The sequence below is a fragment of the Cucurbita pepo genome, chromosome LG11, assembly GCF_002806865.2.
Source record: "Cucurbita pepo subsp. pepo cultivar mu-cu-16 chromosome LG11, ASM280686v2, whole genome shotgun sequence".
Lineage (NCBI taxonomy): Eukaryota > Viridiplantae > Streptophyta > Magnoliopsida > Cucurbitales > Cucurbitaceae > Cucurbita > Cucurbita pepo.
Window position 1 is genome coordinate 9,333,921 of NC_036648.1, and position 23,442 is coordinate 9,357,362.

At 35.9% G+C, this 23,442-nt stretch overlaps 4 protein-coding genes across 5 annotated transcripts; 1 reads left to right on the forward strand and 3 right to left on the reverse strand.

Moving 5' to 3' along the window:
• Positions 1–14: 14 nt before the first annotated feature.
• Positions 15–7,459, reverse strand: LOC111805221 (probable lactoylglutathione lyase, chloroplastic). The gene is made up of 9 exons (XM_023690168.1): positions 7,195–7,459; positions 5,916–6,120; positions 5,653–5,777; positions 5,396–5,460; positions 4,549–4,761; positions 4,357–4,404; positions 3,531–3,638; positions 2,603–2,743; positions 15–148 (listed from the first exon to the last, which is right to left on the reverse strand). The coding sequence occupies exons 1-9, from the start codon at positions 7,334–7,336 to the stop codon at positions 107–109; spliced, it is 1,089 nt and encodes a 362-aa protein (XP_023545936.1). The 5' UTR covers positions 7,337–7,459; the 3' UTR covers positions 15–106.
• Positions 7,460–8,065: 606 nt separating this feature from the next.
• Positions 8,066–12,795, reverse strand: LOC111805368 (ninja-family protein mc410-like). Its single transcript, XM_023690425.1, has 3 exons — positions 12,643–12,795; positions 9,938–11,027; positions 8,066–9,344 (listed from the first exon to the last, which is right to left on the reverse strand). Exons 2-3 carry the CDS (start codon positions 10,917–10,919, stop codon positions 8,848–8,850), a joined length of 1,479 nt encoding a protein of 492 aa, XP_023546193.1. The 5' UTR covers positions 10,920–11,027; positions 12,643–12,795; the 3' UTR covers positions 8,066–8,847.
• Positions 12,796–14,358: 1,563 nt separating this feature from the next.
• LOC111806014 (sugar transport protein 14-like) lies at positions 14,359–18,209 on the forward strand. The gene is made up of 3 exons (XM_023691333.1): positions 14,359–14,500; positions 15,742–16,694; positions 17,745–18,209. The coding sequence occupies exons 1-3, from the start codon at positions 14,359–14,361 to the stop codon at positions 18,204–18,206; spliced, it is 1,557 nt and encodes a 518-aa protein (XP_023547101.1). The 3' UTR covers positions 18,207–18,209.
• Positions 18,210–18,972: 763 nt separating this feature from the next.
• Positions 18,973–23,043, reverse strand: LOC111806086 (CRS2-associated factor 1, chloroplastic). Of its 2 annotated transcripts, none has more exons than XM_023691437.1 (6): positions 22,786–23,043; positions 22,051–22,650; positions 21,692–21,819; positions 20,296–20,521; positions 20,085–20,212; positions 18,973–19,981 (listed from the first exon to the last, which is right to left on the reverse strand). In XM_023691437.1, the coding sequence occupies exons 1-6, from the start codon at positions 23,003–23,005 to the stop codon at positions 19,028–19,030; spliced, it is 2,256 nt and encodes a 751-aa protein (XP_023547205.1). In that variant the 5' UTR covers positions 23,006–23,043; the 3' UTR covers positions 18,973–19,027. The 2 variants fall into 2 exon arrangements, with proteins under 2 accessions (XP_023547205.1, XP_023547206.1); XM_023691438.1 differs by having other exon boundaries at positions 22,051–22,604; positions 22,740–23,043.
• Positions 23,044–23,442: the final 399 nt, after the last annotated feature.

Consider the following 23,442-nt stretch of genomic DNA (forward strand, 5'->3'; position numbering starts at 1 on the left):
AGAAGAAGCACTGGAACTGAACATTGTATTTGTTGGTGCCAAATGTGATGTACAAATGGTTTCGTGGAAAATGGTAAAATATGGAAATCCGCCAAAAGACGAAGACTCATTCCAACTCCTTCAGGAAATCAACGTTGTCTACAAAAACCTGCCGATCAAAGAAAGGAGGTATATCAATATTTTATTTTTTGGAAAACGTATTTTTTTACCGGCTAATTTTATTTTCATAAAATAAGATTCAAGGAATTAAAATAACATAAATAAATAAAAATGAAAACCTTTATTGTCCGTTTTTCTTAACATCTTTCTACCTCTTTGATTTTCTCCCCAAAGCATCGTTTTCTTTGAACTTATTATAAAGTTCGTCTATTCAAAGTTTTAAAATTTTCGGACTCCTTATTTAACATAAAATTGAAAATTTAAATGCTAATTAAAAGTGTTATGAGATACTGAACTTGTAATTTCCTTCATAAAGTTTTCACACAGCTTATATATCTAATTTTATCCCCCTATTTTTCTTCTAGATACTATTTCTAATGACCTCCAATTTTTTTCTATCATGCAGGACATTTTAATTAAATAATTTCTTCAGTTTGCCAAATATAATCAATATATTTTCTAACATTGACTCTGTATTTTTAAAAAAATTTCTATTTCTACTTGACTCTCTTTCTCTTTAACTTATGTACCTAATATTTGAATTAGCTCTCTGAAATTCTCACCCTTTTGAAAATATCTTCCTCTCCATAAGCTATTCAAAATTTTCTCTAAATTCTACCTCAACTATTTTCTGCCTTTCCCTTAAAACTTTACTCGACTTCTCTTTAAAATTTCTATTCTTCTTAACATTTTTTCTTCCCTAAATTTTCTTTTCATTAAATTACAACTTCAAGTTTGTTTTTGTCTAGATATTTCTAAATTTTTAATTTTGTTTGTACGTCTTAAAACATTGGAATTTTTCTAAAAAACTAACAATGTTATTAGGACACAAACTAAATTTTTTAGACCAACAGATAACTCAAATTTGAAAATCAACAAACATATTAAGCACTTTCTAAAAAAAAGTAAAACTTGAAAATTCCAGATAGAATAACCGAAGGCTACGGAAGCACAGATTTTGTACAAGATGACTATAAATAAAATTCCATCAATTAAGCCATAAAACCGAAGAAATCGATAAAACCAGTTGAAAGCACGAGCTAAATTCGATAAATGAAGATGCCTAAATTGAAAGCACGAGCTAAAATGGAAGAAATCAATAAAAACCAGTTGAACAATCAATTGGTACTGAATCATATACTTGTTCGTCGCTTTGGTCTAGCAAGTTATGAAACTAGAAAAATAGAAAAACAATGGCTGGTTTGGTTTTGTTAGTTCATTTGAGTTCGACATTTAAGAAATTTCATTTTGGCGTATCGGGGTTCTCTATAAATTTTTGGGTGGCTAGTTTCCCGTTGAGATTTTCTCTCTGGACGAGATCCACGGGTGCGGGTATTTCGGGTGCTTTCCCACCAGATTAAGAGGCTGACTGATAATTGGGAAATAGCGTGAGTGGCTGAATGCCATCTACACGAAATTAGTTTTAAATATATTATGGCAGTTATGTTTATTTGGTTCTTAAATCTTAAAAAGGATCTTTCAATTTTATTAAATTTTTTAAAGTATTAGACAGGTTTTTATATTTATAATTTTGTGATTGTATGGATCTCAAACTTCAAAAGTATGCCATAGAACCTTAAACTTTAATACTTATAGTTAATAGGTTTCCAGTTAGTTTTATTAGACACAACATTGGAAGATGATGGATAAAATATTAATCGGCATTGCTGGGCTCTGTTAATGAAAAAACAAGTTGCGTTGTGTTTTGGGGGTGGAATAGTAAGAGGAGTATGTTTGTCAAAAGGAAGTGGGTCTAAATGGAGTAGGTCGGGATAGAGGTGTGTATCCAAGTGTTGATTAACCAGTTCCTATCTGAACTTGGAAGGATAAGTGGGTGAGAATAATCAACCATTTATTATGCAATACACTTCTCCAAGAATCTTCGACCTTTCTAATAAAAATGATTTGAACGTGATCACAGCTCAGGATTCTTTTCCTAAATCATGTGTAAGATATTCTTAGAGGAAATTTGAAGAGGGAAGAGGTGGCTGAATTTTGTAATCTTATGAAGTTACTGCAAGAATTGAGACTAAGGTTTCCAAAAGAAGGGTTGGTTTCCAAAAGAAGGGTTGATTCAAGACTTGCTGCTCGTGGGATGGTAGGATTCGAACCTTTGACCTCTTAGTTAAAAGCTATATGTTTTATTGCTCATGTTACCAATGAGCGTCTAATCTTAGAGCAGAGAACAAGTTATTTTCCCTTACATAAATCCATGGTGTGTTCTTCCTGGATGAGTTTGGTTGGAGGTCTGTTTGTTATTTGGTTTATCTAAACCATTAGATTTATCTTATAGCTGATCATCTATCAATGAATTTAGTTGTTTCTTCTTAATTCTACTCTTAGTTGGTTTACTCGCTCAAATCAGATGAAAAAGAAAAAGAAAACATTGCGTAAAAGATAAGCCAGTCAAAGCATGTAAAGTGAATAATCTGTAGAAGCTTACCGACTTCCAACCATCGGGATCCAAGCAAGCGGTAATCTTGGTGTTAATCCCAGGCAACGGTCCAGGTTCACGGGTGACCTTTCCCCCACTAAGTTTCACTGCTTCTGCAGTTTTGTACACATCATCTGTACCGATAGCAATCTTTTCACAGAGAAAGAAACACATCAGTCCTAGTTTGTTCCAAGCTTATAAGATCATAAACATCTCATTTAAGAACAATTTTAAAATATAATTACTATAACTAGCTTAAAGATCACAAATATCTCATTATGATTTCATGAAATAAGTGAATATAATTACTATTCAAGTAGCTTATAAGATCAGAAATATCACATTCATTGATTTCATGAAATCACAATGACAATGAGTAATTAAGAATTTAAGAACAATTTGAATATATAATTACTATTCAAGTAGGAACTTATAAGATCAGAAGTATCTCATTATTGCTTTCATGAAATCACAATGACAATGAGTAATTGAGATTTTAAGAACAATTTGAAAATATAATTACTATTCAAATGGGAGCCTTATAAGATCAGAAATATCTCATCATTGATTTCATGAAATCACAATGACAATGACAATGAGTAATTGAGAGTTTAAGAACAATTTGAAAATATAGTTACTATTCAAGTAGGAGCTTATAAGATCATAAATATCTCGTTTATTGATTTCATGAAATCACAATGACAGCAAGTAACTAAGAATTTAAGAACAATTTTAAAATTTTAATTACGATTCAAGTATGAGCTTATAAGATCAGAAATATCTCATTTATTTATTTCATGAAATCACAATAGAAGTAATTAAGAATTTAAGAACAATTTTAAAATATAATTACTATTCAAGTTTCCGAACCAGAATGAATTTCCCCAGTAGATTCAACAAGAAAAACGATTTGGTGAAAACTGAAAAAATATAGTACCTGAGCATAAGCATTTCCTTTTTCATAATCAGTGACACCATAGTTGTATGTCAACTCCAGAACAGCATTTTTATCTTCGGGACCATAACCCATCATTGCTATAGTATACTATAAGACCAGCCATAACATCACATCATTAAGTTAACGAACGCACATGAAACAAACCAAATATGACATAGAATGGAACATGTTATCAGCCCACAGCTGTAGTAGAAACAGACAATCTTAAAATAAGAAAAGATGAACAAAAATAATGAAGTACCAAAATGAACAACATATAATAACTAGTCATTCTCCAGACATATTACCAGATATACAAGGAAAGAAAAAGGATCAAGTAAAATTCCGTCCAACAAAAGACATGCAATGTGTTTGCCCTAAAAATATATCAGAATTCAGAACCGTACTTGCTCACAGCCATATCAGCTGAGAACTGCTCAAATCTTATGTGTATGTTCTGAAAACCACGATAAAACCAACCATATTGAGATAGTCAAAGGCATGTAGGTTCACATAAGAGATGGATCTCAGTATGAGGGAAGTATTATAGAGAAGTTAAAGTCGTGTTAGAAAAATGGCCAATTCTGTGCAATAAACTCCTAGAAGACTCTACAGATCCATCCACAGACTAAACTCCTATAATATATACATTTAAAATACGTCATTTACACTTCTCCACTCGCTTCTGTAAGTTTGAATTCTTCTTCAGAAAGAAAATATTCAACTTAGTGGGAATTTTCGTAATCTAAATATAATGACGGCATCATGTATGAATAGAACTTCAAGTGTATACTTCTAATCTACGTATCGATTATAAGATTTCTACCTTGTAATCGGGATTATCACGTTTGCGTAGAAGCTCCATTCCATAAGCCTATATGGAAAACACAAAGAAAGCCCAACAGTATAGATTATTCACATCATTGATATTCAGAGAAGTTAAAGAAGAGAGAAAAAAAAATGAAGTCAACAAAGACTGTCAACTACACCTGAAAGAATCCCAACTACACAGCCTTACCTTCTTATAGAACTCTATTGAGCGATCAAGATCGCCCACACGAAGCATTACTTGACATAAGGGTTCAGGAGTAGGTCCCCTTTCTATAAGTTCAAATTTATAACCATCCGGATCTTCAACAAAAGCAATAACGGTACGGCCACCTTTCACAGGGCCAGCTTCTCGGGTCACTTTTCCACCCTTAGTTTTTATGAGTTCTACGGTCTTATAAACCTATCAGGGAAGAGAAAGGGAAACCACTTTTTATGAGAAATAATGGAACCTTAATATCCTTTTTGACTAAATAGTGGCGCAGTTGAAACACATATGTGGCCAAAAGAGTAAAAACTGACATGATGGTAACATGTGAGAAAAGAGGAGTGAAGGAAAAGAAAAGGAAAAACTAAGCCATAAGGGACATCCGGAGTGTACATACATGAGAAAACACGAAAAGTGGAGAGTTTCATTTCTCAATACAAACTTGTGAAAGATTTAAAAAAAAAAAAAAACATTCCAATGTTTTGTTAGAATATTTACTAAGAAATCAAAGATAAGGTTCATGCGAACTAACACATAGCTTATTATTTGCAAGTGAAGAGTTTAAACATCGGATTAGTTAGATAATTCATAGGTATGACACTTATTATACTATCAGAGAATTCATTTTCCATTAAATCTGGATAATATCTTTTATGCTAATGACTTTGAAACAACAATTAAATAACAATAAGCTTGTGTTTTGGCTTGTGCATTTAAATTGTAACTAAGCTTTTTATTATAATAGATTGCACATGCATATGCGATACCAAAAATTTTGGTTTGCAACTTAGGATAACTATGTATGCAGATTCCAAACAGAGGATCTTACATCTTCAACCGCAATACCAAAATGGCCAAACCCACTGCCAATATCATATTTGTCGACTCCATAATCTGGAACAAAAACCAGAGGGAAAGTAATTAGACATACTTGGAGAGCATGATTATGTCAGAAATGGCACCATCCCATATATCGTGGAAGGAAAATGCCTATTAAATGATACATGTTCAGAAAATTCCAGAAGAAATCTAAAAATTCTGCAATGACGTTAGTAGACAAATAGAATCAAATAGCTCATATCTTACTGTAAGTGAGTTCGATCACAAAGTGGGAATCCTCTGGACCAAACCCAAGGAAGGCATTTGTGTATTTCTCCTCGGGAATGTCACGTTTTCGAAGGAGCTTCATTCCAAGGCACTCTGTATAGAATCTGCGGAACCAACAATTAAATTTCTTTGTCTTTGAACCTTTTCGATTATAACCCTCTTATTTATTAGGAATTCCTGATTTTATCTTAGTCTGGCAAGAAATTGGAAAAATATATCTATTATGTCCCAAACAAACATACTTTATGGTTTTGTCTAAATCTCCAACACGATACACAACATGTAGCAATCTTCTCTTGTCCTCTTTCACCCAGTCTAAGAGATTTTCGGAGGAAGCACCAGTGCTTGCTTGGGCTGCATTTCCAGCTACAGTCATCCCGAGGTTGCTGCCTTCTCCCCTTAACATCTCAGAAGCTTTCAGACCTACGTATTGCGATTGTGGAATAGCTGCAAAATAATTTATGTTCATGCAGTTGCCTAATATCAGTTATCAATAATAAATTCTTTTTTTCACTCACTAATAGAATCTGTAGTTGGAGTTGAGGACTAAACTTCCACCAGACGTTTATGGCAAAAGCAACATGAAGAAAGAAGGCATAATAATTATCATAGAATATGAGAATGAAAGAACTAGTGCTGAGGTATAAGGAGCAGATACAAATCCCCTCTCAAGATCCTTTGGGGAGGGAGGGGAGAGGAAAATTTGCTAAAAATAAGCCATTATCAATATTCTCATTCCAAAGCACTGGTTATAACAGATGATAACAACCAAAAACAGATAAATGCCGGACAAGTATAGCGATAATTGTATCCAAATATCTAGGCCACTTGAAAAATATTAATAACAAGGAACAGATTATTCCCTTCGACTTTCGCAGACAATTTAATCATCACACCGGCTCACTTACAACACGACTCAGTAATTCCACAGATGAAAAAAAAAATGTAAATAAAATTACAAGGAAATTCATGTCATTGACATTGTTCTTACGGACGAGCCCTACTTGACAGATTAAGAATATTCATGAACGAATAAACATAGATTGATGGAGAGAAATCCATCTCAAAACTTCAAGGCATTTGAAAAAACAGAAATAAAATTCAAGAATAAGTGCGTTCACATTAAACATTCTACACACGATTTCTCAAAGCGAATCTGTAAATCCACAGATGAAACCACAAATATGAAATTAAAATCGTCACAATCACGAACCGTCATCCAAGTTCAATTCACAACAACAATCAATTACTTCTTAAGCCAGCGGGCTACAGAAAACATACTCCACCAAGAAAAAGTACAGAAGAAACAACCTACTATTTCAACTGAAACGGCATCGCCAAGAGTAGAACAAAAGTACTCTCCAAGCAAGCATATCCACCAAAAAATTCAAAAAGATCTCGGAGACGTCATCGAGATGGAAAATTGACAAAACATTGTGCTAATCGACGAAGTAAGGATAAAAAACGAACGCGGACGAAAATCGTAAATAGTGTGAGAAAGATAAACAGATAAATTCATACCACTGCCAAGGTGCAACAAAGCGATCCTGCGAGTAGTGTTGAATGAGGCTATAGACAGACCAGAGCGAGAAAATCCGGTGAACCTAGACGCCGATAAGGAAGGGCGTACGGAGAAGGACGCCATTGGAGTTATCCTCGCCATTCTTCACACACGCTCTCTCTCTCTCTCTCTCAGTTGTTGTGCCCGCGTTATTCTATCTGCGCGGCTGTAACCCAGCGAGCCAATAACCGATGTCATGCGATGTGAACCGAGAATCGTAATCAATTAAATTATATAATCTATTTAAAGGAAAAAAATAAAAATTATGAATTCTCATCTCAAAATTCTTTAAAATATCTAAAATTTTAATTTTGTTTTAAAAAAAAATAATAAGAAACTATTTCATCTATTAAATATATATTTAAATTTTATTTTAAATCAAATTTTAAACTTTTTATTATTAAATTTTTAATTGCCAAAATTTAGATATGAAATAGATACAAAAATTAAAATTAAGCAACTAAACACTTTTTTTAAAATAATTATAAAAAAATTAGCACTAACACTTTTTTTTTTTTTTAAATATCCTTTAAAGTTCCAACTTAAATAATTTTCAAACTTTTTTTTCTAAAATTTTAATATATTACTATTAATTTTGAAAATTTAACGGTATTTTTTAATGTCTACCGCAAACATATTTTTAAATTTTTTAAAGAATTTTTTTTTAAGAAAGTTAAGATATTATTGAAGTTTTTCGAGATAAATAATGAGAATAAATTAATCACATAATTGTGGAAAAAAAAAACCTAAATCATTGAAAAATATTTAATTAAAGAAATAAATAAACTTATTTGAACATATTTTTACTGAATTCTAGATCTAAATCGACAGTAAAAAGAACATTATGAAAATTAATTCGATACGACTATATAGCGATGAAGCTTATAATACATCAGACATACTTAGGAACACTATCAGCTTACCATATATCATAGGAGGAAACAAACAACAAACAGGTGCCTGCAAAAAACCATGTCTACCAGCCACTTCTGCGACCCCGACATTTTCGTTCTAAGCAAATAACGAAAACATATAGAACAGATCCTGTTCAAGTAAAGTCGTAAATAACGCAGATGGTATCGAATCAGCTTTGTGCCGAGGCAGCAGAGTTTTTATTCGGAAACGTTGCGGGACCGTTGTCGTTCTGTGCACTAACATTCTCGTTACTGGCATGTCGAATGAACTCTTACCATATCATAGGAGGAAACAAACAACAAACAGGTGCCTGCAAAAAACCATGTCTACCAGCCACTTCTGCGACCCCGACATTTTCGTTCTAAGCAAATAACGAAAACATATAGAACAGATCCTGTTCAAGTAAAGTCGTAAATAACGCAGATGGTATCGAATCAGCTTTGTGCCGAGGCAGCAGAGTTTTTATTCGGAAACGTTGCGGGACCGTTGTCGTTCTGTGCACTAACATTCTCGTTACTGGCATGTCGAATGAACTCTTACCATATCATAGGAGGAAACAAACAACAAACAGGTGCCTGCAAAAAACCATGTCTACCAGCCACTTCTGAGACCCGACATTTTCGTTCGAACCAAATAACGAAAACATATAGAACAGATCCTGTTCAAGTAAAGTCATAAATAACGCAGATGCTATCGAATCAGCTTTGTGCCGAGGCAGCAGAGTTTTTATTTGGAATCGTTGCGGGACCGTTGTCGTTCTGTGCACTAAAATTCTCGTTACTGGCATGTCGAATGAACTCTTCGGGAGACATGTGAGTACCATGGCAAGCACAAACAATCTTTATTTGGTTGGCAGTGTATCTATATGTTACACCAGAGATTGTCTTACCTGCAGGGCCTGGACCAGTGGTAGAAACCCAAGGAAGGTTTGGATATGAACCACATCCCCCAAATTCAATATCTGCAGCAATACCTGGCTTAATAGCTGGAAAATCAAGGGAGACGCCTGCTGCTTTCGACATTTCTAATACGTCTTTTGCATTAATGTTTGGGCTGCTTCCTTTTGCGTGTTCTGCTCGAGAAGATGATCCCTCTTCCATGGCAGGCTGTTTGCTATCGCCTTTGGTATGCTCCGTTGCCCTCCCGCCGTATAACAAACCCTCGGATGAAAACGGTCCAATTACTTGCGCAGCAGCTGTGCATACAAACACATAGACTGCATAAGTAATCATTTCAACAAACAATTTAAGGAAAGAAATGTAACAGCGAAAGCCCAAGCCCAAGCCCAACGCTAGCAGATATTGTCCAATTTGGCCCGTTACGTATTGTCGTCAATCTCACGGTTTCAAAACACGTCTGCTAGGGACAGGTTTCCACACATTTATAAGAAATGCTTTGTTCCTCTCTCCAACCGACGTGAGATCTCACAATCCACCCCCTTGAGGGCCCAGTGTCCTCGCTGGCACATCGTCCAGTGTCCCTAATATCATTTGTAACAGCCAAAGTCCACCGCTAGTAGATATTGTCCACTTTGGCCTGTTACGTATCGTCATCAGCCTCACGGTTTTAAAACGCATCTGCTAGGGAAAGGTTTCCACACCCTTATAGGGAATGTTTCGTTCCCCTCTCCAACCGATGCTGGATCTCATAAAAAATGTTGTCAATGAAAATCTTTTGTTCGGGTAGTAGCCCTTATGGGCATAACCAAAAATCCATTTATTCATAAGATCGGTTGAAATCATAACATCCAAACAAAACTGAGTTAATTTGGTCCGAAATCATGTCTACCTGAGCTAGATGATGCACCAGCACCACCGTAGGGATGATGGATCATTTGAGGATGAGAAACCAAACCCCGTGATTTATCTTTGTTCATTGCTGAAATCTGAATCGGTGAAATGCCAGACATAAGAGGCAAGTTTCGAGGGTTTACGTGTTCGGCCCCTGATCGGTCACCATTTACAGAAGGTAGCACATGCTGCATTCCAAGTTGCAAGTGACCAGAAGTGCTGGATGCACCAAGAGTGTTAGTGTCCTTGACCGATAAAGGAAAAGGCACATTATTATGCATATTCATGGCTTGGACAGAGTTTGAAACTCCAACTGATGAACTGTTAAACCTTTTCTGCCTACTTAAGTCGACAGCACTTGAATCAGAAAATACAGAGATATCCTTTGAAGCCTTAGGCAAACTAGAATCTCCTATACATTGTTTGAAGCCGCCATCATCATATTTCGATGCTAGTCTTGATGTTGAACCTTCAGCTCTAGACTCGACAACATCGCCTTTTTCAGCAGTCGAACCGTCTTCAGTAGAGGAAATGTATGATGCCCTTCCTTTTTCATGTAAATCAACGTGATGAGATTCCCTTTCCTGCTTCTTTTGACTGTTCATTTCCATTAACAGTAACTTCCGCTTATTGCCGATCTCCGGCAGATTTTCGTCCTCCGCTTCAGCGTAATTACTATCAATCCAGGTTCCTTTCCTCTTCAAATCGATCGAAGAGTCGCCATCCACACTGACCTTGGACAGGTCACTAAAGAAATTATCTTTAGATGGAATTGAATTACTTTGGAAAGATCCAGTGTCTGATTCTTGCCTCTGATTATCTCCATGAAGAAAATTCTTATAATCATCAACCAATTTATTGCCTCTATCGCTTTCTTCAATGTTTGCACCTGAGGAGCTAGTGATTTTACCTTGAGACTTGACAGAAGTTCCACCCAGGGACAGACCCAAGCTAAGCTCAAGCCCATCCTCATTCTCCATTTTTTAAACTATAAGTTCATTGACGTCGGTACGACAAACACTCTCTGTTCTGGTTTCTGTACAAAAATTGCTCTCTAGACACTAATAGATCTATAACCCTCAGAGAACCTGCAATGTATAGCAGCAACAACTAAATTAATGAGATTCAAATCTGCCTCAGTAATGAATAAGAACAGAGAGTCAACGGAAAAGAAGAACAGAAAACTATTGTAATTGGAAGACATTCCAACTAACAAGCTTTTAATTATAAAGTTCCTGTATACTTTTAGACAATACGACAGTATCATAATATTCGAGTGAGCTTCAGATGAATTCTGCAAATGATGATTTTAGGTGAAATCATTAAAGCATTTCCATACAAGCACTTTTGTTGGGGGGGCACAAACGATATGTTTCTTCTAAACTCGGTGTGTTTTTATGTAACAGCCCAAGCCTACCGCTAGCAGATATTGTCCGCTTTGGCCCGTTACGTATCGCCTTCAGCCTCATGATTTTATAACGCGTCTGCTATGGAGAGGTTTCCACACCCTTATAAAACAATGCTTCGTTCCCTTCTACAACCGATGTGGGATCTCATACTTTATAATTTTAAAAATAAACTCCATTCTGAGAGTTAAACCGAACTTATATTTCATAACAAATATTGCATGTTTCCCATCATGCAATGCGAAGTCAAAGTCTAACACTCCAGAAAATGGAATCTTTTATTATTGACATAATTTCCCACAATAAATTATAAACCCCATGAGTACCAATAACAGAAACTTTAAGAAATCTGCTGAAATAAGCAACAATAATTCACGTTTCTATATTGGACGGAGAAATCGACCATACATAAGCATTGAAACAAACACACACACACACACACACACACACACACACACACANCAATGATAATCTATTATATTGCGAGAGAAAAGGCATGCCATGCCTTCAGTTCAATGTCTGGAAAGATAAACTATTGCAAATACAGAGGACAATTCGAAATATCTTCGTGTTAGTTTTAGTTAATATCAAACCTGTTAGTCTGAGACGCAGGGAAGAAAACAAATAAAACTTCCAACACAAATGCTTCATCACAAAGATTCCAATATCCGAATAGCATCCTCGTGGTAAAATTTTATGGTGTTTGGAGATATCCTTCGAGGTTTGAGCTCGAGCCCCATATTGAAAACTTAGTAACTTTAAATTCTTATCGTCTACCGAATCAGACCTTCGGGTGGGCAAATTCTCCTCAAAATTGGTGTGAGGTACGTCATGAGTATAATGTAAGGATTTCCCCAGCTATCTTTCATAAATCTAAAGATTCCTACATCTATTTGCACAATGAAAGCATCAATTTGATGCAGTTTCTTTTGTAATAACATCGCTTAATTTCCCCTAACCAATATATGCAAGACGAATCAGAATTTTAATAAAATACATCAAAATTCGATATCACTAGGGGGAAGCTACAAGGATGAAAAACTTTAAAATCCAAAGCAACAACTAAAACAGAATTCAACTTTATCGCAACACGATCCTAGTTTAAATCACTAACCTCAACACGATCCTAGTTTAAATCACTGACCTCACCACGACTAAATCAAAACAAATTCCGAAAATACTCGATATCCTTGAAGATGATAAATAAGATTCTATACGCGAAACCAGAGGCATCTACCACAAAAGTTCACCCTATAATCCAACACATAAGAGAAAAAAAAGGAGAGCATAGAATAACCTGAAATGGAAACCCTAAGGCTTGAGCCATGGCGTCTTGTTCAGAGAAGCACCCATGGAAATTTTCGGCAATCTGCGAGAAATGTTTCATCCTTTTTCTCCCTCTCTCTCTCTCTCTCTCTTTCCATCTTTCCCCCTTTTTTCTGGCTCCATTCGGCCCCTTTTCAGCACGTGACAATAAAATAATTTTGGGGACTGTTATATTTATTTTAAATAAATAAATAAATTTTATTTATTTATTTATTATATAATTCAATATGTTGTATACAAAAATTGAATGCTTTTCAGAGTTGTAAATATATTTAAAATTTATTAAATTAGAAATTCAATTTCTTCCCTAGATGTAATTATAATTTCATTATTAAAAAACGTGAAACTTAATAAAAATCCTCTCGTATCAACGGAATTTTAATAATTTTATTCAGTAATTATAAATATTAAAAAAATTAAATAGAACAATTGGTCTAAAATATCAATACAACTCCAATCAAATAAATATAGTTTTTTTAGCAATATATTCTTTTAACATTAACGCTCCATTAATTACTTATTTTCCGACATAAATATAACTAAATGTATTAAAATATTTATTTTTTAACCATAGAGAAATAAAACCAACTCAAAGAATTACACGAGAAGCTGTTCTCATGTGCTTCACGGTTAGCTAAAATATGGGTCGTGGTATTATGGCGTCTCTTTGTAAATATGAAAGTGTATCAGCTAAAATCTAAGGTTCGTTTGCTCTAAACTCATTGAACGGTTAGCTAAAATGTGAGTCGTGGTATTATGGCGTCTCTCGTGGGAATGAAAGTGAATCGACTAAAATCTAAATTTCGTTTGATGTAAATCCATTACACGGTTAGCTAAAATATGAGTCGTGATATTCTGGCGTCTTTTCGTGAATAGAAAAGTACATCGACTACTTGTTACAAATCTATTGCACGGTTAGCTAAAATATGAGTCATCTGGCATCTTTTCATTAATAATAAAAAAAAATCTTTAATTTTCTTCGAAATCAACAAATTTATTATTAAACATAAAATTAAAATTATATTTTATATTTAATAAGATAAACTTCTAATTTATAGACATAAAATTAAATTTTAAATCATTTATTACTACAAAATTAAAATTTAAGACTCATTCAAATAATTTAAGACCACAAAAAGTAGAGAGAAAATAAATTTTTTATTAAATTAAATTATATTTTAATCCCAAAAATTTATTATTTGATCCATGAATTTTAAAAAAATATTTAAAATATCAAAAATAAATTAAAAATATTTAAAAATTATTTGTTTTTAACTAAAATTTTATATTTAAGTAAGAAACTAAAATATTTAAAAATTATTTGTTTTAGTGTAAGAAACTAAATTTGTAATTATAGATATAGTTAGAGAGAGAGAGAGATTAGGGAAGTTGAGAGAGATTAGGAAACGCTCTTATAAATATTCACTTTTCCTTTACTTTACCCCCAAACCCACTTCACTTCTCTCTCTAATTCTCCATTCCACGGCGGCGATAACCCGACGGCGCCGGCAATAATTTCCGTTTGAATTGAAATTCCGGTACTGTTTGCACCGTCGTCTCCTCTTATTATTATTATTTTTTTTTAATTTAAGATCTTATTATAATTTTTCCGTTTCAATATTTTTTTTTTGTTGGATTTTTGGCAGTGAAAAAAAAAAAAGAAAAAAGAAAAAAAGGAAAAATATAAATGGCAGGAGGAGGATTTACAGATGCAGGGCCATTGAAAAGAGCTCATCTTTATGAGTATAAGTTCACGTGGTATTTCTTCAATGCATGCATTGTTGCTGCCCTTGGAGGCTCTCTCTTTGGCTATGATCTTGGTGTTTCAGGTGATCTACTTCTTTTATTTACCTCGAATAAACGGAAACTACACTGAATGAGAACGAGAATCTAAAGTTACTATTCAATCCTGAGAATTTCAAAATTATCGTCATTGAACTGAGTTGTGATTTGGGTGATTTTCTAATGATTTTCATTAGACGTGTTGGGGTGACGTTGTAAGAACGTGTGAGTGAGAATAGAACATTCTAGGACAATCAGGTGTTGGCTAACCTTGTAAGAATGTGGGAGTGATAACAAAACATCCTAGGACAATCAAGTGTTGCTAACCTCGTAAGAATGTATGAATGAGAATAGAACATCCTAAGACAATTGGGTGTCGAGTAACCTCACAAGAACGTGTGAATGAGAACAGAACATCTTATGACAATCAGGTGTTGGCTAATCTCGTAAGAACATGTGAGTGATAACAAAACATTATCCAATTGGGCGTCGGGTAACCTCATGAAAACGAGTGAGTGATAATAGAACATCTTAAGACAATTAGGTGTTGGGTGACCTCGTACGAACGTGTGAGTGATAACAAAACATTTTAAGACAATTAGGTGTCGGGTAACCTTGTACGAACGTGTGAGTGATATAAGACAATCGGGTGTCGGGTAACCTCGTACGAACGTGCGAGTGATAACAAAACATCATCCAATCGGGTGTCGGGTAACCTGGTACGAACATGCGAGTGATAACAAAACATCATCCAATTGGGTGTCGGGTAACCTCGTACGAACGTGTGAGTGATAACAAAACATCATCCAATTGGGTGTCGGGTAACCTCGTACGAACGTGTGAGTGATAACAAAACATCATCCAATTAGGTGTCGGGTAACCTCGTACGAACGCGTGAGTGATAACAAAACATCATCCAATTGGGTGTCGGGTAACCTCGTACGAACGTGTGAGTGATAACAAAACATCATCCAATTGGGTGTCGGGTAACCTTGTACGAACGTGTGAGTGATAACAAAACATCATCCAATTAGGTGTCGGGTAACCTCGTACGAACGCGTGAGTGATAACAAAACATCATCCAATTGGGTGTCGAGTAACCTCACAAGGAAACAGAACATCATCCAATTGGGTGTCGGGTAACCTCACAAGAACGTGTGAGTGGAAACAGAATATTAACATTCTTACTATCTGTATCCATTGGTAGAATTCTTATTTTTTCATATCTATACTTTTTTTCCCTAAATTTAATGCTGTGAGTGAGTGATATATCAATGGCGGATTTCAGGCGGAGTAACTTCCATGGACGATTTTCTAAAGGAGTTCTTCCCAAAAGTGTACCGTCGCAAACAACTTCACATCAAAGAAACAGATTACTGCAAATACGACGATCAAATCCTCACTCTCTTCACTTCCTCTCTCTACTTCGCCGGTCTCCTCTCCACCTTCTTCGCCTCTCACCTCACCAGAAAGCGAGGACGACGCGCAAGCATCCTCGTCGGATCCGTCTCCTTCTTCCTCGGCGGCCTAATCAACGCCGTCGCAATCAACATTCCAATGCTGATAATCGGCCGAATCTTCCTCGGAATCGGAATCGGATTCGGCAATCAAGCAGTTCCACTATACCTTTCCGAGATCGCTCCGGCCAAAATCAGAGGCCAGGTGAACCAATTGTTCCAATTGACGACTTGCTTAGGGATTCTGATCGCAAATTTCATCAATTACGGAACAGAGCAGATTCATCCATGGGGATGGCGATTATCTCTCGGATTAGCGATGCTTCCAGCATCGGTAATGTTCATCGGCGGTTTATTTCTTCCGGAAACGCCTAATAGCCTTGTGGAACAAGAAAAATTAGAGGAAGCGAGAAGAGTTCTTGAGAAGATTCGAGGAACTACGAATGTCGAAGCGGAATTTTCAGATCTGGTCGATGCGAGCAATGCTGCTAGGGCTGTGAAGCATCCGTTCAGGAATTTGCTCCGCCGAAAGAATCGGCCACAATTGATCATCGGAGCGCTCGGAATTCCAGCGTTTCAGCAACTTACCGGAAACAATTCGATTCTGTTTTACGCTCCGGTGATTTTGCAGAGCTTAGGGTTTGGATCGGCGGCGTCTCTGTATTCGTCCGCCTTCACAAGCGGAGCTCTGGTTATTGCGGCGTTGATTTCGATGTTCCTTGTGGATAAATTTGGGAGGCGGAAATTCTTCCTTGAAGCCGGATGTGAAATGTTCTTCTGCATGGTATTATTCCCAATACTCCTCAATAATAATTATTATTATAAACTAAAAATTAATTTCCATAAAAAAATTATTTACTAATTTTTAAGTTTTCTAGAAAATTTAAAATATTTATTTTAGAATTTAACTATTTGTTTTTCATTCATTTTCTACTTTATTTTTTAAAAATCAAACTAAATTATGAAATTTTTTTTATATGGGAAACAATTATAAATTTTTTAAAAGAGAGNTTATTTTTTAAAAATCAAACTAAATTATGAATTTTTTTTTATATGGGAAACAATTATAAATTTTTTAAAAGAGAGAAAATTATAAATTAATTTGTTAAATTGCACAAAAAATACTTTATTTTTCAAAAATCAAACTAAATTCTGAAAATTAAAAAAGAAAATTGTTTTTAGAAGGGAAACAATTATATTTTTTTTTAAATAGAAAATTATAAATTAATTTGTTAAATTTGTCAATTTTGTTAAATTGCACAAAATTATTAATTTAAAAAATCAATTTCCATCAAAAACGTATTTCCTTAATTTTTCAAGTTTTCTAAAAAATTTAAAATATTTATTTGAGAATTTAACTATTTGTTTTTCATTCATTTTCTACACTTATTTTTCAAAAATTAAAAAAAAATGTTTTTATAAAGGAAACAATGATAATTTTAAAAAAATAGAAAATTATAAGTTTGTAAATTTGTTAAATTTCACAGAAAATTACGAATTTTTTAAATTATAAATTAAAAAAAATCAATTTCCATCACTTATTTCCTTAATTTTTCAAGTTTATTTTATTTAATTTCTAGAAAATTAAAAAATTGAAACAATTATGATTTAAAAAAAAAAAAAAAAAAGNAAATGTTTTTATAAAGGAAACCATGATAATTTAAAAAAAAAAAATTATGAATTTTTTAAATTATAAATTTAAAAAAATCAATTTCCATCACTTATTTCCTTAATTTTTAAGTTTATTTTATTTAATTTCTAGAAAATTAAAAAATTAAAACAATTATGATTTAAAAAAAAAAAAAGGAAATTATAAATTCGTTAAATTGGACAGATTGCGGTGGCGATAACACTGAAATTAAACTTCGGACAAGACAAGGAGCTGTCGAGAGGCGTAAGCGTGTTCCTTGTGTTCGCGATTTGGCTGTTCGTTTTGGCGTACGGAAGGTCGTGGGGTCCATTGGGATGGTTGGTTCCGAGCGAGCTGTTTCCGTTGGAAACGAGGTCCGCCGGGCAAAGCATAGTGGTGTGCGTCAACATGTTCTTCACGGCAGTGATCGCTCAGTGCTTTCTGGCGGCGATGTGCCATCTCCAGTACGGGATTTTCATTCTGTTTGCGGCTTTGATATTCCTAATGACTTGCTTCATCTACTTTCTGTTGCCGGAAACCAAGCAAGTTCCGATCGAAGAGGTTTATCTTCTTTGGGAAAATCATCCGTTCTGGAAGACGATTGTTAGGGAAGAAGGTGAGCCGCCCATCAAGGAAAAGCCTGCAGATGCTAAGCTTGATGTTTAGCACAACATGCCAGCTTTTTTAACTTCATTTTATTGTTGTTTAGTCATNGTCAAGGAAAAGCCTGCAGATGCTAAGCTTGATGTTTAGCACGACATGCCAGCTTTTTTAACTTCATTTTATTGTTGTTTAGTCATCCTAAGTGTTTGATTAAGTGTTTGTAGCCTAATATTTATATTATATAAATTATAAACTTAGTTTATAAATTTTGGTACTTTCTGCCTATTTAAACTTAGTTAATTAATACTTTTTAATTTTGAATGGATCGCCTCGTGAGAATGATTCTGATCTAGTTCTCATGCCTCGTGAGAATGATTCTGATCTAGTTCTCATGCCTCGTGAGAATGATTCTGATCTAGTTCTCATGCCTCGTGAGAATGATTCTGATCTAGTTCTCATGCCTCGTGAGAATGATTCTGATCTAGTTCTCATGCCTCGTGAGAATGATTCTGATCTAGTTCTCATGCCTCGTGAGAATGATTCTGATCTAGTTCTCATGCCTCGTGAGAATGATTCTGATCTAGTTCTCATGCCTCGTGAGAATGATTCTGATCTAGTTCTCATGCCTCGTGAGAATGATTCTGATCTAGTTCTCATGCCTCGTGAGAATGATTCTGATCTAGTTCTCATGCCTCGTGAGAATGATTCTGATCTAGTTCTCATGCCTCGTGAGAATGATTCTGATCTAGTTCTCATGCCTCGTGAGAATGNTTTTAAAGATATTAAAGTTTATGGATATTTTTTACATTAATTAATTTTTAAAAGTCAATGGATTAAAATGGATTTTTATTGACTAATCAAGTTTGAACCTGGACCTGTACACGTCATGCCAATAACTTTGCAAGTTCATCCACTCCTAAGCTTCCTTGTGGCGAACTGAAATTATATTCACCAAAATTCTTCTTCTTTTTCGTCTTAGAATCCTTCTTCCCACTCCCTCTCTCCACCGAAACTGCACTCTCTTCTTTCACTTCCTCCAATTCTCTGCTTGTTTGCTCCTCACCCTTATCAACTGCTACCTTCTTCCTTGGTTGGTGCCTGAAAACGGGCGCCGGAGGAGCAGACTGAGAAAAGGCAACTGCTCGACGATAAACGACATCGGCATCCAATGAAGAATCGTCCAAGACAAGGGCACCGCCATTTTCGATCGCTTGCTTCAATAATTGAAGAACTCCATCCATGGTGTAACTTGCTGGCTTATTGAGAGCTTGTGTGGCTTCTGAAGTACCCCCTACCTTAGTCTCCAGGTTTCCAGCAGCTGCAATGGCATTCAATCTTGATTGTTCCATTGGTTCTGCTTCATCAAAGTCCGAGTATTCATGTCCTGAATCAGTCTCAGTCTCACCACCCGACATTGCGCTCGACGATTCAGAATCATCACATGTGTTATCAGTGTTCATTTCTTGAACATCTGACCCTGTAGCTTCCATATCGTCGGCGTCTGCTAGAGAATTGCTTTTATGCATCATTGCTGTTAATGATTCGACATCGGCAGAGACAGATTTCTCGGCAACCAAAGGATCTAGCTCCTCGTTTCCTCCAGTTGAGAGGCCTGCAGAACCCAAAGACATCAAATCATGGTCGATCAGACTAGTATTCTCGACCGATGCTTCTCGTTCTTCAATGGATGGTGCAGCAATAGTTCCCTCGTTTGTTTCACGTGCCTTCGCTCCCACGGGATTTCTTACTATATATGGAAGGGAGGATTTCCAATCTTTTCCTCTCCACAAAAGAATGTGCTCGCTTTCAAAAGAAATAAGAACACAAGGGACAAGATCCTGTAGTCAAATAGATCAAAAAGTTGGTTAATAGATTGCTTGGCAAAACCCAATGAAATAGAGTTGATCACTTTTTCATCAAAGAGAGAAAACAGAAGAAGACCCTTAGTTTCGCGCCGATTTTCTTGAAGTCGCTCTCGTTCAGCCCTTGACAATTAATCTTGACAAGTTCACACTCTTCGAACGCCTCTCTAACATGTTTTACGAGGTTAGAGTACACACCATTTTTCCCTACAACATGTACAAACAACAGAATGTTTAGCATGCTAAAATCTTTCGCACATGGTGATGGAAGAGTAAGAAAAGACCCATACCGAGCTTGCATATTGGTATTAATTTCCGCCCCTTCTTACGCATTTCAGTCACTTCATCCAGTGTTAGGCCATCAGGGACCTGCTTAAGGAGCCGAGGGTACACTGGTGCAGCGGGTTTCCATAGCATAAGAGGGAAACGAGGACGGGTTTTATAGTTGTAATTTCTACCTCGATAAAGGTACAATGCCCCACCCCTACTATAGATAATTTTGCCCCCAGTTTTTTCCTACCAAAATTATGTAACAAGAAAACAAGTTAGAAGCATAAAGCAACACTACATTGCTCAAAGCTGATGGTATGTTTATCAAGTAAACAAAAAAAGTACAATACATTTATTTAACAAAGGCAAGATAGGAGGTCTAGACTCGAACTCTTAACTTAAAAAGAACAGAGACTGCAAGCAACCGACCACAAGAAAAACCAAAGACATCATTGTCGTAATTCAAGAAGCCGAAAAGACTCACAAGCACGATAAAGACTCGTAAGGATAAAATTGAAACCAAACACAAGCTATATATGTAACGGCCCAAGCCCACTACTAGCAGATATTGTCATCTTTGGGCTTTTCCTTTTGAGTTTCCCCTCAAGGTTTTTAAAATGGTATGCTAAGAAGAGGTTTCCACACTCTTATAAATAATGCTTCGTTCTCCTCTTCAATGAGCTCATAAAATGGTATGCTAGGAAGAGGTTTCCACACTCTTATAAATAATGCTTCGTTCTCCTCTTCAATGAGCTCATAAAATGGTATGCTAGGAAGAGGTTTCCACACTCTTATAAATAATGCTTCGTTCTCCTCTTCAATGAGCTCATAAAATGGTATGCTAGGAAGAGGTTTCCACACTCTTATAAATAATGCTTCGTTCTCCTCTTCAATGAGCTCATAAAATGGTATGCTAGGAAGAGGTTTCCACACTCTTATAAATAATGCTTCGTTCTCCTCTTCAATGAGCTCATAAAATGGTATGCTAGGAAGAGGTTTCCACACTCTTATAAATAATGCTTCGTTCTCCTCTTCAATGAGCTCATAATCCACCCCCTTCGAGACCCAACGTCCTTACTTTCGAGGCTCAGCCTCCTCGCTCGCACATCGCCCGGTGTCTAGCTCTAATACCATTTGTAACAGCCCAAGCTCACCCCTAGCAGATGTTGTCCTCTTTGGGCTTTTCCTTTCGAGTTTCCCCTCAAGGTTTTTAAAACACGTCTGCTAGGGAGAGGTTTCCACAAAGGGTGCTTCATTCTCCTCTCCAACCGATGTGGGATCTCACACTATAACTACTAAAATATTTATTTAACCTAATTTATATTTGTATTGGAAGGAGGCATAAGAAAAACTGCTAGTGTATTTAAACGACAATCAGTAGTAATCCGTCAGTGCTATGTATAAAGAGGCATCAACCTCCAATTGCTGTTTCACATTGTCCATATCAACCGTACACACTCCTTTGCATTTTATCTTGCACACTCTACGCCGTTTCCAATGAGCATGTATGTTATCCAACATATTGTGCGTTAAACCATCTCTACCTAAAAGCAATTCAGAGTAAAAATTTCAGTAAGTTCATCCTACCACACCCCAAAATGCAGAGAAGATAGAATTTTCCATTCAAAGCCTGTTCTAATCTATAAATTTCAAGTCCAAAGATTCTATTTAACAGATTTCTGTTAAAAAATTACTGGGAAAACTAATGGCAAGAACGCAATGTAGAAATCCAGTGTTTAGAAATCTGGCTAAACAGGGTTTGAGAGAAAGAATACCAATATTCAATTGCCTATTAGATTTGATGCACCCACGAATCAGCGTCTTGATCTCCTCCTCTGTTAACGGCTCACCCAATATTTCTTCCCTCGACATCACGTATTTGGGCCCCGAACCTGCTAAGAATGGTCCCGGTGCCTGCACTGTTTTAACCCCTTTCTTATTTTTCGGCGGCAGCTGAAACGAGTCGAATTCCGGCAAATTCTTCTGGCTTGGCGGCAATGGAGCACGCCCCGTCCACGGCCGCGGCATTGTCGTCGGCCCAAACGGGGCATATGGTTCACGCAGCTTTATCGGCTTCAACTTCGGCGTTTCTGTGTAGCTATACTTGAACTCAAATGGAGCTCCATCGATTACGTACGAAACTCCATCTTCACTTAGACTAACTTTGGCTTTTACGCCAATAGGCATTTCTTTAGGTGCGCTCATGGTCTTTTTGGTCTTCGAAACTTGACGAAATGGAGGTGGTGAACCAGGATTAGGGTTTTTTGAGTACTTGGATTTTCGACCAGGGATTGACGGCCTCGACGGATACGACGGAGTGCCGACAGACCTGAACGTTTCAGTCCGGTCAATGGCGGAGGTGGACGAGTTGGAATNTGGTGAACCAGGATTAGGGTTTTTTGAGTACTTGGATTTTCGACCAGGGATTGAAGGCCTCGACGGATACGACGGAGTGCCGACAGACCTAAACGTTTCAGTCCGGTCAATGGCGGAGGTGGACGAGTTGGAATCGCAGAGGTCGGTAATTCTAGCAGCGGAATCGAAGCGGCGCTCGCGGCGGATTTCATCCTCGATTTCTTGCTGAGACCGTCGGCGCTGCTCGAATTTCTCAGCGTTTGCATTGTTCCAACGGGAAAATCGGATTTCGGTAAGAGTACGGTGCGACGGAGTTGAATTAGGGCTAAATTGAGGAGAGAAAATGGGAAAGGGAAAAGACAACTTGAACGCCATTGAAGGTGAGCGCAGCGCTGAAGCTCAACTAAAATCCCGGCAAATATATCTTTAATTTCGTATTTTAAAGAAATATTTAATAAACTCGTTTAACTTGAAAAAAAAAAAAACAATGACAATAATTAGACATTTAATTTTGTATTTATAAACGGTAGAATAAAAAAAAACTAAATTAATAAAAATATTCTAAAAAATTTAAATTTTTTAAAATTTTCAAAAATATCCTTTATTAGCTTTAGACCTATTTCAAAAATAGTCTTAAATATTTAAAATGGTTTTTAAAATATAATTTAATTTTAAAATTATTTCATAAAATACCCTTAAATTTTTAAAAATGTTTAAAAAATANTCATGGGCTTTACTTTTTTTCGTGAGCTCATGAACTATGACTGTGGAGAGTACCGAAAGAAAGAATCGACTACCAAGAACAATCAAAC